Source organism: Emiliania huxleyi, assembly GCF_000372725.1.
Source record: "Emiliania huxleyi CCMP1516 unplaced genomic scaffold EMIHUscaffold_51, whole genome shotgun sequence".
Taxonomy (NCBI): Eukaryota; Haptophyta; order Isochrysidales; family Noelaerhabdaceae; genus Emiliania; species Emiliania huxleyi.
The window spans coordinates 641,224-655,101 of NW_005198167.1; the positions used below are offsets into that span (position 1 = coordinate 641,224).

A 13,878-nucleotide genomic window follows, 5' to 3' on the forward strand; every position below is an offset into this window, starting at 1 on the left:
GCGGGCTACTTCTCGTCCTTCTTCCGCCGCTCGCCCGCCACCTCGACCAAGGCTGCGCCATCAACCTCTTCGTCGAGCTACTTTTCTTCGTTTCGCCGCTCACCTGCTGACACGACATCGACCGAGGCCGTGCCGTCCGAGGTTGCGCCGTCCACCTCGTCATCAAGCTATTTCTCTTCCTTCCGCCGCTCACCTGCAGCAACGTCGAGTGAGGCCGCCCCGGCGACTTCTTCGAGCTACTTTTCCTTCCGCCGCTCACCTGCAGCGACGACGGATGAGGCCGCACCGGCGGCTGACACGGCCTCCAGCTTCCTGCCCTCTTTTTTCCGCCGAAATGTTGCCCCGGCGGAGGCGACTTTGGGCGAGGCAGAGGACGCGGATTACGTGCCGCCATCGGCGGAGGCGGAGGCGGAGGCGGAGGCGGAGGTTGAGCGCGACCTTTTGATGAGCGACGTGGATTACACGGCGTCTGCGGACTCCGCAGAGGACGCGGAGGAGAAGGACGGCGAGGAGGACGAGGAGGGGGGGGGGGAGGGCGTGGGCGACTTGGGCGTCGGGTCCGCTGACCGCGAGCTGACCTTTGGCGGCGACGAGCCGGAGACACCCAACCGGCAGGGCTCCGGCGAGCGCGAAAACCGGCTCCGGCTGCTCTCCGCAGGAGGGGACAGCTACTACAAGCAGATTGACGGCGTCAGCTACGATCGCTCTTTGCTTAAGCTTGCTGAGGGGCTCTCGGCTGGCGGGAGCATTGACTCAGCCGCCGCGGAGCGCCTGGTTGGAGAGGCGACCGAGGGCACCCAAATCACAGAGGTTGAGGCACGCACGCTGCGCTACATAGCGGAAACAAACAACCTCACCGCCGACGCTGCCGCCATCCTAAGTGACGCGCAACCGGCTCCACCACCAACACCGGAGCCCACGGCCGACTACGCGTACGATGGCTCCGCGTCTAGCTGGCAGAAGGCCAAGGACATGATTCCGAGCTTCCCAAATCTCTTCAGCCGCCGCACGGCCGCTGCTGCTTGAGCATGCCGTCTCGCATGTTTCACTGGGTCAAGGGGGGGGGGGGGGGGGATCAGTGGAAGACTGCCGCGAGGAAGCAGCGCTCGCTTCGGCGCGCCGCTTCTGCTGTTGCGCATGGACGCTCTCAGGCACAGCTCATTTGCACCATGTGCGTGCCCGATGACAGGGATATGTGGAAAGGGCGTCAATAAGGGCGCCCTTTCTCAGGACGGATGGGCGAGGATTGAGACCACGCGTAGATAATTGCTATCCACTTTTGCCTCTCCGGCGCGTCATGCAGGGGGGGAGGGCCGAGGGCGGGAGGCGAGAGAGCGCTTTTCCTACGATGCTAACCCCAGTTCAAAACGTCCCTCGAGCACGTCGTTATAGCTTATACGCGTTAAATCAGCGAGCCGCGAGGAGAGTTCATGCAGAGACAGAGAGAGACCCTCATTTACCCGCGCTGTGCCGGGTCTCTTTCTCTTCACTGACTCTGACACTGTCACTGAGTTCACCGGCGCGGGATAAGCATAAGGCCGGCCCCGGCGCCAATTACGTACACGGGTTACACGGCTCTCTAATATACAGGACCGGGTTTTTTGAGTTTTGCTTTTGTGTGCGCGTATGAGGCGTTGTCTTCAACATGTATTTTTCGAGAAACAGCTGTGCACGCACGTGCGAGCGCCGCCCCGGCTTATACCCGGGGTCGCTTGGTCTTGCGCCCCCCACCCCCCTCCGCCTTTCGGTGCTGCGCGATGGGATCGATGACCGCACCGCGCACAGTGGAGACGCGCGGCTTGACCAGCGCCGCGTGGGAGTCCACGGTGTTCCACTCGAGGCCGACCGGGTTGCGCATGCTCCGCTCAAACTGCTCGCGCGTCTTGAAGGGGAAGGGCACAGCCGCGACCGTGAAGCGCGCCGCCTTCTTGTCGCGCTTCTCCGACACGATGACGTGGCGCAGCGCCGCGTCCTGCCGCCTTGCAGCCGCCGCCTCAAGCTGCTCGCGCCGCGCCTCCGCCGCCGAACGCTTCCGCTCCAGCTGGCGTTTGCCGACGCGCGCCCCCAGACCCGCCCAATCGCCCCAGCCAGGGAGGGTCTCCTCCTCCTCCACGCCGGCTTCCGCCTCGACGACGCCCCGCTTCTCCGCCTCGAACTCGGCCGCGACCGCGCTCTCCGGGAAAGCGGCCTCGACGAGTGCCCGCTGGCTGGCGCACGGCAGCAGAAGGGAGGCGCCTATCGGGCGGGGCAGGGAGCGCGCGAGTGAGAGGGCAGCAGCGACGTCTCGGCGGCGGCGACGGCGAGAGCCGGGAGAGGGAAGGAGAGAGGGGAAGAGGGAGAGAAGCGAGCGTCACCGTCGACCAGCTCGTCCCCGCCGTGGCCGAAGTCAGCCTCCGCGTCCGCCGCCTCCTCGGCAGCACCGTCCGCCTCGCCCGCCACGGCGCCACGCCGGCGCTTGCTCGCTCTCCCCCGCTTGCCCTTGCTCGCCGGCGCTCCCTCCGCCCGAGCCTCGCCCTGCTCGTCTGGCCCTGCAACGCGGACCGCCGCCGGCGGGGCCAGCGCGGCAGCGGCCACACCGCCCGCAAAATGGTCCGATTGCGCGCGCGGCAGCAGCGTGTGGCCAGCGGGAGAAACGATGTCGGGCACTGCCCAACCGCTGCCCGGCTCCGCCTTTGAGGCCGGCGGCCGCGCCGGCGCCGAGGAGGATGGCGCGGGGGCGGCCGCAACGCGCGCAACCGACTTCCCGCCGGCGCCTCTTCTGTCCGCGCGAGGCCGCGCAAGTGCAGGGCTGCCCGCCGCCTCCTGGCCTTCGCTCCCCATGGGCAGCCTCGCGCCGACGGTGACCGCCGCCGCGCCTCGCGTCTTGCGCAACTGCCCCGCCGTCGACAGCGCTGGGAGCGGGGCGGGCGCAACTGCTGGAGGCGCGGCGGGTGGCGCGACCGCCGCCGCCGCCTCGTCGCGGCCGGCTGTGCCCTCTTCGTCGGAAGCATCGCTGCCCTCGTCGCCCCGTCCGCCGGACGCCGGCACCGCGACCGAACCGTGGCGCAAGTCCGCCGACAGCTCGTCGAGCATCTGCTGCGCCTCGCTACGCTGCCGCTCGTGCGCACGGCGCATGAAGGCCATGCCAAACACGCCCTTGCTCGGCCGCTCCGGCTCAGCCTCATTCTGCAGCTTCCACAGTAGCTTTGCGTCCCGCTCGGCCGGCTCCAGCGGCTCGCCGCCCTCGCTCTCGTCGTCGCTGTCGTAGTCGCTGTCGTCGTCGCTGCCGGCCGCCTCCGCGTCCATCTGCTTGCGGCGCAGCTCTTCGCCTTTTGCGACCTGCTCTTGCACGGCCTGGGCGAGCGCCGGGTTGTGCTTCTGCTGCTTGAGCGCGTGCTTTGCCCAGCGCGACCTGCAGACACGCACCCACACGCATGCCGTGAGCCATGTTGTGTGGCTCATGGGCGTGGGGGTTGGGATCCGGAGGCGAAACGTTCAAAGGGCGGTGTTGGCCGCAGAGGCGCGTGGCAGGCGCTCAAAGTGTCTCGAAACTGTCTTGGGAGTGTCTTGGGAGTGTCTCAGGCCCCGCGCACGTGTTCTTGTGCTTGAGGGTCATGCGCTCGCGCACACGCTCCACCTCGCGCTTCATCTGCATGCGTTGCGCCGAGTGCTTGTCCAGCGCCTCCTCCGCCTCCGCCCGCGCCTTGGATGCCTTCTTGTGCACCTTGCGGTACGACCGCGACTTGATCTTGGCGACGCGCTTGGCCTTCGCCTCGTGGTAAAACAGCAAGTCGCGCATCTTCTTCATCTCCGCCATGCGCTTGGCCGCCTGCGAGCGAGCGCGCGGGAAAGGGGAGTGACACACGCCGGCGGCGAGTCTGGGCCGCGTGCTTGGTGGAGAGAGCAGAGGCTCCCGAGCGGCGGGAGAGAGGCCTCGTGTGGCAGTCATGGACGGGTCTTGGACAGGTCATGGACCCGGGGCGGAGCGACCAGCACACCTCTTGCGGGGTGAGGCGGGCGCTCTGGTCGAGGCCGCTCAGCGCCTCGCGCTCCGCGGCCGCGACGGCGCGCTCGCTCAGGCCCTGGAGGGGAGGCAGGAGGGTTGAGCCTTTGCGGCACCCCTTGCAAAAGGGTGCATGTGTGTGGCGGGGCATCCTTGTAGGCGGAGCGGAGCGGATGCTAGCGCCTCGAGCAAGTGTCTCGGAAATGTGCAGGGTCGGATACCTGCGCCTCGAGCAGCTCGTCGACGCCGCGCTCGAGGTCGTTCTTGGAGGCGCCCGCGGTCAGCGAGCCAAGCGTCGCGCCGTGCACGTGCTGCCGCTCCGGCGGGAAGCTCAGCGACTCCGCAGCCGCCTGCTTTTGCACCGCACCCTCCCACCCAGACACGTCGGCGTGCGCCGCCTCCGCCGCAGCCTTGCGCTCGATCCTGCGCTTGTCGCTCAGCTCGAGCGGCGCGGCCAGCTGCGCGTGGGAGGAGCGACGAGCGCCCTGCTTTGCCACCCCCTGCAGGTCGCGCTGCAGCTGCCCAAAGCCCGCCTCGTCGCCGAGCGAGCCTGGTGAGGCAGAGGCAGTGGTGAGGCAGAGGCGGTGGTGAGGCAGAGGCAGTGGTGAGACTGCGGCAGTGGTGAGACTGCGGGCGGCGGCGGTGAGGGCGGCAGTCGTAAGGGCGCAGCAGTGTAGGAGGGGCGGGAGCTGGAAGGGGGGGGAGGGGGGGGGGCAGCCGGGAGAATAGGGGCGGAAGGGCGGCAGGTAAGAGAGAGGCCGGTGTGTGCGAGGCCCGCGCCGAGCAGGTCGTCGACGCTCAGCTGCGGGGCATCGGGCATCGACAGCTCGCCCTCCTCGTGGCCCTCGGTGCGCTCTCGCGGCCGCCGGGCGCCGCTCGCGCGCAATCCCACGGCCTGCAGCATTGCGGCACCCTCGGAGGAGCGGGCGGCCTTCTTCTTGGCCGCGCCGCCGCCACCAGCGCCCTCGCCGTCGCTCTCAGAGAGCATGCGTGAGAGATCTGTGACGTCATCGGGGTCGACCGATGAGCCCATAGACTCCAGATCATCCGGACGCCGCCGGACGCCGACCCCGTCGTCGTCCTCATCCGAGGTGATCTCCTCGTCCTCGCCTGCCAGGCCGCCGTCGCTCTCCTCAGAGTCATCGTCGAGAGCGCGGCGGCGGCGAGCGCCCGCTTCTTCGCGGTCGTCCTCAAAGACGTCCTCCTCAAAGACCGCCGCGGATGGCGGCGTGCCGCGATGCACCTTCTTCGGCATGGGTGGCACTAAGCGTCGACGAGGCCGCGCTGGAAAAAAGAATTTCATTTGCGACGTCCTGATTCCTACATACATACCTCCTAGCATGGAGGACGGGCCCACACGCACACACACGCTGCACACGATTGGCACGGGGGCCGACACGAGGCACACTGTCACCGCGGCCGTAGCACCACTCGCTCGTATCAGACACGTACGGCTGCTTCGTTCGCTCAATCGAGCCTGCCAAACAAAGTAAACCCAAAAACCGCGACGAATCGGCGCGGCAGCGGGCGGACGTCAAAGGACGCGGCCGCGAAGCAAGTGCACGGCGACAGAAAACGTGTGGTCGGCTGGCCAGAGGACGACTCACAATGCAAAATCGGAAAGACATCACGAGGGGCCGTATAAACGGTGCCGCAGCGGCCCGGGACACTAACAGTGAGTTGCTGCCACTCGCCCGGCCTCCTCCCCCTCGGGCTCGCCCGGAAAGTGGGCTTGCGCACCGGCGCCCCCCCCAGCACGCCGACTCGAGGTGTACCCTCCGGCCACCTGGGAGGGGAGCGGAGTCCGATTTTGGCCCATTGGCTTCATCATGATGGATACGGAGGTGGCCAGCCCTTGGTTGTGCACCTGCGGCGCGAAGAGGAGGTGATCTCGGCGGACGACGGCCATGCCGAGAGCGGGCGCAGCGCGGAAGAGGGTGCGCAGCGCGTCGCGGCCGCGCGCTTGGGAGCCGGGCGGGGTGGCCGAAGGGGGTGGGACGCCTGCATGTGCTCGAATCTCCCACCCGCATACGCAAGCCGAGCCGCGAACGGCGGGGAGGGAGTTTTGGAGGGTCAGCCAAGGACGCGCATGGCGAGTGACAAACTAACGCAACCTCCCCCGTCCCTGGTTTCTCATCGTGTCGAGCTCGCTACGTCCTACGAGCTCTCTAACTGCACAGCACTCCTCGTTGAGCCTAGCGGCTCCCGTATCGCCCACGCCAACATTCTTCTTCTTCTTCTTGCCCTTCTTGCCCTTGGGCCCTTGCTGCACTTAGCCGCTCAACCTCCGCCAGCAGCAGCTCCTTGGCATGCCGCGCCGCCTCCATCTGCTTTGCTTCCCACGCTGCCGCTTCCTCTAAAGCAGCGCCGCCACTAAGCGGCGCAACCAAGTTCTCGCATTGTTTGCATGAGCACGTGTCCTGCTTGGCGCGGCGCACAATCCGCGCGCGGCGAGTGAGGTGCGTGAGAGCAGAAGACTGACAGCAGGAGCTGCAGGAGCTGCAGGAGCTGCGCGGGTCGGATGGGCGGTGACGCCGTCGAGCGACGGCGCAAAGGTCAATCGCTGCTGCTGCGCCAACGAGAGCGGCGACACGAGGCTGCTTGCAGCTGGCAGAGCGAATCGCGATTCCGGCGGCCGCCGTCAGCCCGCCGACACCGACGGCCTGGCTGAGGTCAAACTCCTCCACACGTCGGACCAGCCATGCGTCGGCCACGGCGACGAGACGTCTGTATGCAGACAGCCCGACACCCGGGCGATAGAACATGCCAGCTGGGCTCTTCCACAGGGCTCTCGTGGCCCGTCAGGCAAGCCACAGGACCGGCCATGTGCGTGGGTAGTCGAGCGGTGGCCGGAGGTAGCCTCCAGTAGTGCCTCTCAGTTCGACACCTCGGTCTCGACCACTGCCCCTGTCCCTGCCGCCGCCGTCGCCGTCCGATTCCTCCCCGCCGCCCGGCCTGATCCGCGGCGTGCAACGCCCCCCACGCACAAACATGGGCACACACCTCGGCATCGCCGACCCCCCAGCCCCCTGCCGCCGCCGCCGCCGTCCCTGTCGCCCCCGCTTCCACCCACTTGCTTTACTGCCGACTCCAAGTGGAAAATTGGCTGATTTTGGGCCCAAACCAGCCTCAGACTCGGCTCAGAGCCCCCCAAAATTTGACGATTTCCACGGAGTTTTCCCGGGAAAATAGAGAGGAAAAGAGAGGGTGCTGTAGAGAAAAAGGAAAGGAAAAGAGACGGGGTGCGAGAGGAAAAGTATATACAGCCTAAAGCAGGTTTTCCGGAAAACAAAAAGGAAAACAGAGGGTCCCCAGCACTTTGCGTTTCCGGAAATTTCCAGGGAAAACAGAGGGTGTTTGGTGCTCCATTCTGGAAAGTCGCGAGTTTCCCTGAGTCTGAGAGCTGGTCTGGGGCAAAATCTGAGGCAAAATTGAGGAAATCGACAAAATACCCAGGCGGTCGCAGGGTAATTTCCAGGTATACACGGGTTCTCCGCGGAATTCCCGGCATTTTGCCGATTTGGCCTAAAATTTGGCTGATTTTGGGCCCAAACCAGCCTCAGACTCGGCTCAGCGCCCAAAATTTGACGATTTCCACGGAGTTTTCCCGGGAAAATAGAGAGGAAAAGAGAGGGTGTTGTAGAGAAAAAAGGAAAGGAAAACAGACGGGGTGCGAGAGGCAAACCTGCTCTAGCCCAAGGGCTCTCTCGGCTACGGACGGCCTAGACGGGACCGGCCCCAGCTTCGGGCTGAGGTAGTGGTAGAACAAGCTGCCGAGCCCGAAGGAGGTGGGCGTGGGGTGGTCCTCACCCCGGCGGCCCGCGCACGCACGCCGTCTGAGCCTAGCGCAGCGCGAACTCGCTCTGAGCCTAGCGCAGCGCGAGATTTGCGCAGCAACCCGGCCGGGCAACCCTTTTAAAAAGTTTTCAATTCACACGCAAAAGGATTTTTTCAGGCGCCGTTCACATAGTGTCAAATCCTCCCAATGTCCGCTGACTGCTCACCCAGCCAGTGCGTGCGCCTTGCGCTCGGTCCCACAGAGACCGGTGGGCGGCCGTGCAACGACGGCGTGTACGCCGTGGGCGTGCGTGGCATGAGGCTGTCACCTTGCGCCGCCGCTGACGCGTCCTATGCGGCTGAGTTCGCACCGCTGGGCCAAGGCAGAGTCTACCGGGCGCGCGCCGCGGACGCGGACCCAGTGCACCCGTGGCGCTACCTGTGGCACTCGAGCGCCGCTGCCGGTGGCTGGGTTCTGGGTGCGCGCCGTAACCTTCTTTTCTCCACCGTCTGCCCCCCACACATCCGTAACAGGCGTGGATGCTCCGGCTGCCGCAGGCGCCGCCCCGCCCTCCTCCGACGCCGTCCCACTCCACTTCTCCATCGCCGACGCGGGCGGGGGCGTTGGCCTGCCGCTGGGGAGCTGGCACTGGGAGCGGAGCTGCGCGGCGTGCCTCGGCCCCTCGCCAAAGCCAGAGACGGCCCTCCTCTCGCTGGCCTGCGCGCCCTGCTCTCCGCCCGTCGCCGAGCCGCCGCCAGCGGGAGGGGGCGCGCCGGGCGCATCTTCCCTCTCCGTCGTCCGCGTCTCCTGCACCTCCATCGACTTCAGCTGGCGGCCGCCGCTGCCGCCACTGTGGCCACTCGACGCGCCGCCTCCCTCAGAGTACGTCTTGCGGGGGGTCGCGACCGCCACCGAGGCGGGCGCCCCGGCGTCGACCGAGATGGCCGAGGTGCGGTCGGCGGGCCTCTCTGCGCGCGTGAGCGGCCTGCAGCCGGGGTGGACCTACTCCCTTCGCGTGGCTCCGCGCGGCGCGAGCGGCGTTGGCGGTCGGGCGACCGCCTCCCGCCCCCTCTCCATCACCACCACGCGGGTTCGCGATTCTTTTGTGCGAGGGAAAGGCGCGAGGCGGGACGCAGGAGCAGCTCACCGCCCTGCGTCTCCCCCCTCCGCAGGTGCGGGCCGAGCCTCCCGACGAGTGGCCAATCGAGGCGCGCGCCGAGGGCTTCGACGCGAGCCGGTACGGCGTGGGTTCGCCCCTCGCCGCCGCCGAGTCCGCCGCGCCGTTCGACGCGTGCAGCACCGCGCAGTTCTCGATCCCCGCACCGCCAACTTGCGCCGGCGACGCCGCATCTCTGCTGTGCCGCCGCGCCGCCGCGTCGGGCGCTTGGGAGCAGGACATGTGGGCGTGGGGCGCTTGTGCCGCGACGCGCCGGGTCTCGTCGGGCGGCGCTGCATCGAGGCACACGTGGCTGGTTGGCGGGCTGCGGCCGCTGCAGTCAGTGACCGTCCGTTCGCGGCTCACCTTTCGAGAGCCTGCCCTCCCCGAGGGTGGGGGCGGGGGAGGGGACGGGGGCGCGGCGGGAGTGCCGCACGCCAAGCAGACGCGCTGGGGTGCACAGGTGGGTCCGAGCCTCGCCGGCTGGCCCGCGCCGTCGGTACTCGCGCCACCGCGCGCGCGCGCGCTCTCCTCCGCCTCCTTCGAGGTCCTGCCGCCCAGCGACCCCTTCCCGCGCTGCCGCGCCGCCGCGGCCGCGCCGGTGAGGTGGCGGGTCGAGGTGGACGATGGCGCCAGCGGAGAGCCAGAGGGCCGCTGGCGGGCGGTGCCGGCTACGGCGCACCGCGGCGACGGTTCCACTACTGGCCCGCTCGGAGGCGGCGGAACCACGCTCGAGCTGGACGTCACGCTGCGTTGCCCGCCGCCCCGCGGCTGCGGCTTCCGCCTCGTGCCGCTGAATGTGGAGGGCGTGAGCACGGCTGGCGCCGCCGTGCGTGCGGTGTCGGCGCGTCTGCCTGCCCCGTCGGGCGCGACGGCGGTGTGGATCGAGTTGTGGCTCGTCGAGACGGCGGCGCTGCCTGTCGGGGCGCCTTCGCACCCCTCCGGCGGCAGCGCCGCGTTGCTCGCCCGGCACGCTTGCCTTGCCGCGGAGCTTGCCGCGGCGCTGCGATTGCTGCCCGCCGCGCCGCTGCTGGCAGAGTGTGAGGCGGACCCGGCGTCGGTGGCGGGAGTCGCCGCCTCGGCGGGGGTTCGCGTGCTCGAGTCGCGATTGCGAGGCACCGCTCTCGTCGTCGAGCTCCCGCGGGCTGCCGGCGCGCAGGCGCTGGCTGCGGGCCTCGAGGCTGCCGTCGGGGGAGGATGGAGGGCGGATGGCAGTCGCTCCAGCCGCGAGCACCGCTCCGTCGCCGTCGCGTTGCTCTCTGGTGCCATCGCCCCTCTGCTCAACGCGAGCCGCGGCGTGCTGCGCTGCGTCGCCCCGGGCTGCAGCACCGATGACGCGTGGGCACAAATGACGCCGGGCGTCGTCGCGCTCGCGGCGCGGCGGTCGCCAGACGAGCAAGGCTTCGACTGTAGACATATACAGACGGTGAGGCAGGGATGCGGGAGGTCACCGGCGCAAACACTTGGCCGCGATAGTGTACAGTACTGGACACAGACGGTGCGCACACACGCGCACGCACGCACGCGACGGAGCGCCTCTCAGACGAGTAATCTCGCGTGTCCACAGGTCTCGGCGCGGCGGCATCTGCGGCGCGCCGACACGGCTCCCTGCTGCCGCTCCTGCTCCTGCTCCTGCTCCTGCCATCAAGCGCCTTTGGCCTGGCGGTGCTGTGGCGTCGGACGGCGCGGCGGCGCGGCGAGGCGGACGCACAGCTGATGGCGGCGGAGCTGTTCGTTTTCATGGTCGACGAGGTGAAGTCCCCACTGCGACGCTCGTCCACATAGCATGCATTTGCTAGCTCGCGGCACGTGATTGCTCGCGTCCGCCTGTTCGTCGACGCAACCCCCTTCCCCCCCCCCCCCCCCCCTAGTTGCACACTCTCCACGCCACACGGGCTTGGACGCGGAGGTTTGTTGCGTCGCCCCCTCTGTAGGTGCTCCCCGCCGTTCAAGCCACCGTGGACAAGTTCTCGAGGGCTGCTCACGGTGCCGCCGGCCGGACGGCAGATGCGTGGCGCGACCCGACCCTCGCCGCCGCCGACGTGCGCGCCCGCTCATACCCCCGCCGTTTCGGTTGTGGCGTGAAATGTTTGGGTCACGGTGGCTGAGCCGGTCCTCAATAGGCGCGCGCAACCCTATTCACCGTCTGCGGCAGATTGGGCCTCGACTACGCGCTCCCTCGGGAGGCGGCGGAGAGAGTGCAGGAGGCGACGCCTTTGGCCACGCCGGCACGCGCACGCGTCTCCCCGCTCACATCTCCATGGCGCTGGTCAATCGGCGAGAGCCCTCTAGCAGCGGCGGAGAAGGGGCTGAACGGCGCACCAGAGAAAATGGCGCTGACCGGGGCGGCGGCGGCGACGACCGACGACGGAGAGCAAGGGTTCGACGCGGACCTCGCCGCCATCCGTGCGCGCCCTTGACGGCGGCCCGGTGTGTGCTTGTTCCCCGAGCCCCCTCACGTTCTCTGGCTTCCCGCTACGCGTGTAGGTGCGCGCATCGCGAGTGGGTACCGCCAGCAGCGCGGCTCTGCTGTTTCGCCGCGCGGAACCGATGTCGCCGTGCCGGCGCCTGGGCGGGCGCTTGCGCCAAATGCTCCGGCCGCGTTTGCTGCCGTGCAAGCCACCGAACGCTCCCCGCCGGCCGGGTTTGGTGCGAGGTGGGAGGACCAGGAGTCGGAGATTGGTTCGACCGCGTCTTCGGTGCGTTGGGTCGGCTCCCCGCACAAGGCGCGGCACGAGCGCGGCTACGCCGAGGGCGCCCGCGAGACGGGGCGCTTCAGGGCCCTGACGAACCCGGGGACGATCGACTCGGACCCGATCTCGCGGGCAGTCGCGTTGCTGGGTCGGCTCCCCTCTGTCGGATCCGCCTTTGCAGCATCCGACGTGAGTGCCGTGAGTGCGACCGACCGAGAGGTGGCAGAGCTGATGAAACAGCCGGTCCTGGACCACGGGGAGGTGGTGGAGGAGGCCGAGGTGGACGTCGTCCGGGTGGTGCCGCGGCGGCACCAGGCTCTGCCAACGCCCTCCCAATTCGGAGACTTTGGCTCCGATGTGGGAGGGCCCACGATGGCGGATCTGGGATCGCTCATGCAAAACATGGACGCTTTTCGTAGCAGCATCGCCGCGGGCGGCCTCGAGGCCTTGCACGAGGCTCCGCCCGAGGACATGGCCGCCAAGGAGGACCGCGAGGAGCAGTCGTGGATGGCAGCAGAGCCGCCGCCGCCGCCGCCGCCGCCGCCGCCGCTGCCGCCGCGTTTTGAGAGCCCTGTGCGCCTAGTGGATCTGGCTCCGCCGTCCGCGGGCGCCGCGGGCGCTTTCCCGGGCTTAGGCGGCGCGTCCGGCGCGGCGGCTGTGGGAATGCCGGACGAGGACGCTGCAGACGCCACGGATACGAACGCCGGTGCCTCGGTGGCCGGTGTGCGGAGCCAGAGGGCGGGCATCGGGTCAGAGGAGGAGGAGGACTTAGGAGCTGTGCTCGATGATGACGAGGAGGGCGAGCTGCTGGATGCGGAGGAGGAGGAGGAGCAGCCGCTTGGCGGCGGCATGGACATTTGAGGAGACGCCGACGAGTGTTCGAGATAGAGCGAGAGAAGGTGAAGAGAACGAAGTCTGAGTGAGACCAGTGAAGGACATCAGACGCTTTTTGCGTGGTAGTGTGCCCGTTCGCGCCCGTGGTGTACTTGTCTTCGTGCCAGTGCGCGCCCGGACGCCGTGCCCAGAAAGCACATCATTCTTTTTGATTCAAAAAATCTTTTTTGTGGCTCACGTGGGTACCTGTGTGTTGTTTAGTGCCAGAAAGAATAAGAATTTCTCGGGTCCGAGGGCCGCCTCAACTGGAGTAGGGAAATTTGGATTTTGGTCAAACGCCTGCTGGGGGCAGCTTCGCGGAAGTATTCCGGAAGCCAGATGATCCCACTTGTCAACAGCAGGCGCCAGCGCCAATCAAATCTCCCTAGTGATGTTGACAACGGGCAAGTCGAGATGGGCAATTTGACCATGAGTCGTTCATCGGGGATGAACTCCACGTCGTAGTTAATGGATTCCGATCGGCCAACCGTCTCGCGACAGAGCCACCGAAGAACAGTGGGAGGGCTTTACCGACCCGACTCGGCTGAGCCGTCGGTGCCCGCCGCCCTCGCATTGCGCAGCTCGCGCACATCTCCCTCTTAACCCACCTGTAACATACATAGGGTGCCCACAGGACCCAAAAGAAAATAGCTTTCCGGCTCAAAAAGGGACGCACGAGGCAAATCTGATGTTGGCCAGTTCCAATAGGAGAGAGGCCTCTTCCGTTGGGGGACCGAGTACATAGGAAACGAGGGTTCCCCGGTTTGTCACGCGCGAGCGCGAGCGTGACACTGCACTTGGCGCCGAGCGCCCGCGGCTCAGACCTTGTGCAGGCCACCCCTCGGTGGTCACGCCGGTCCGGACCGATGGCGCTCGGTGTGGAGCAAGCAAGACCCCCCCCCCCCCCATCGGCGCGCGCTCGCCATTCCAACGGCCGCCAGGAGCACCAAGAGGACTCCTCATGGCTGTGACCAAGTGGGATTCGACCGGCCTCGGCTGGGGGGGCGGGTTGTCCCGGCTGCGGACGCCTTCTGCAGCCCCCTGGGCGTGGGTCAGCACCCAAAAACTGCCCCTCGGCGGCATACAGCACTGCCAGCCAGCCTCTTCCTCAAGGGCTGTACTATAGGCCATATTGCGCCGCCTCCTACTGGCAGCCGGGCGGGCGCGCGCCGCGGGCGCCTCGGCGCGCGCACGGCTCGCAAAGTTCGAACGAGTACTGCCGCCCGGCCGCCTCAAGGCTGCCGGACGGCAGTACTCGCCTCGCAAGGCGCGCACCGGCTGCTCTGGCTGCTGCGCCGGCGGCCGCTGCGCTGGCCGCTGCTGCGCCGGCTGGCGGGCGGTACGGCCGCCGGCGGCCGCTGCACCCGCGCCTTCCCTCGCGGGCGCCGTCGCGCCG

General features: G+C 68.0%; 2 protein-coding genes across 2 annotated transcripts; one reads left to right on the forward strand and one right to left on the reverse strand.

Annotated features, from left to right (window-relative positions):
- Window positions 1-1,696: 1,696 nt before the first annotated feature.
- Window positions 1,697-5,237, reverse strand: EMIHUDRAFT_103612 (hypothetical protein; the record flags this gene model as incomplete). The annotated part of the gene is made up of 6 exons (XM_005766526.1): window positions 1,697-2,235; window positions 2,355-3,391; window positions 3,573-3,808; window positions 3,978-4,061; window positions 4,204-4,532; window positions 4,895-5,237. The coding sequence occupies 6 exons, from the start codon at window positions 5,235-5,237 to the stop codon at window positions 1,697-1,699; spliced, it is 2,568 nt and encodes an 855-aa protein (XP_005766583.1).
- A 2,730-nt stretch (window positions 5,238-7,967) lies between these two features.
- Window positions 7,968-12,470, forward strand: EMIHUDRAFT_103613 (hypothetical protein; the record flags this gene model as incomplete). Its single annotated transcript, XM_005766527.1, has 7 exons — window positions 7,968-8,238; window positions 8,318-8,850; window positions 8,933-10,325; window positions 10,484-10,668; window positions 10,851-10,958; window positions 11,040-11,322; window positions 11,404-12,470. The coding sequence occupies 7 exons, from the start codon at window positions 7,968-7,970 to the stop codon at window positions 12,468-12,470; spliced, it is 3,840 nt and encodes a 1,279-aa protein (XP_005766584.1).
- Between the last annotated feature and the right edge of the window lie 1,408 nt (window positions 12,471-13,878).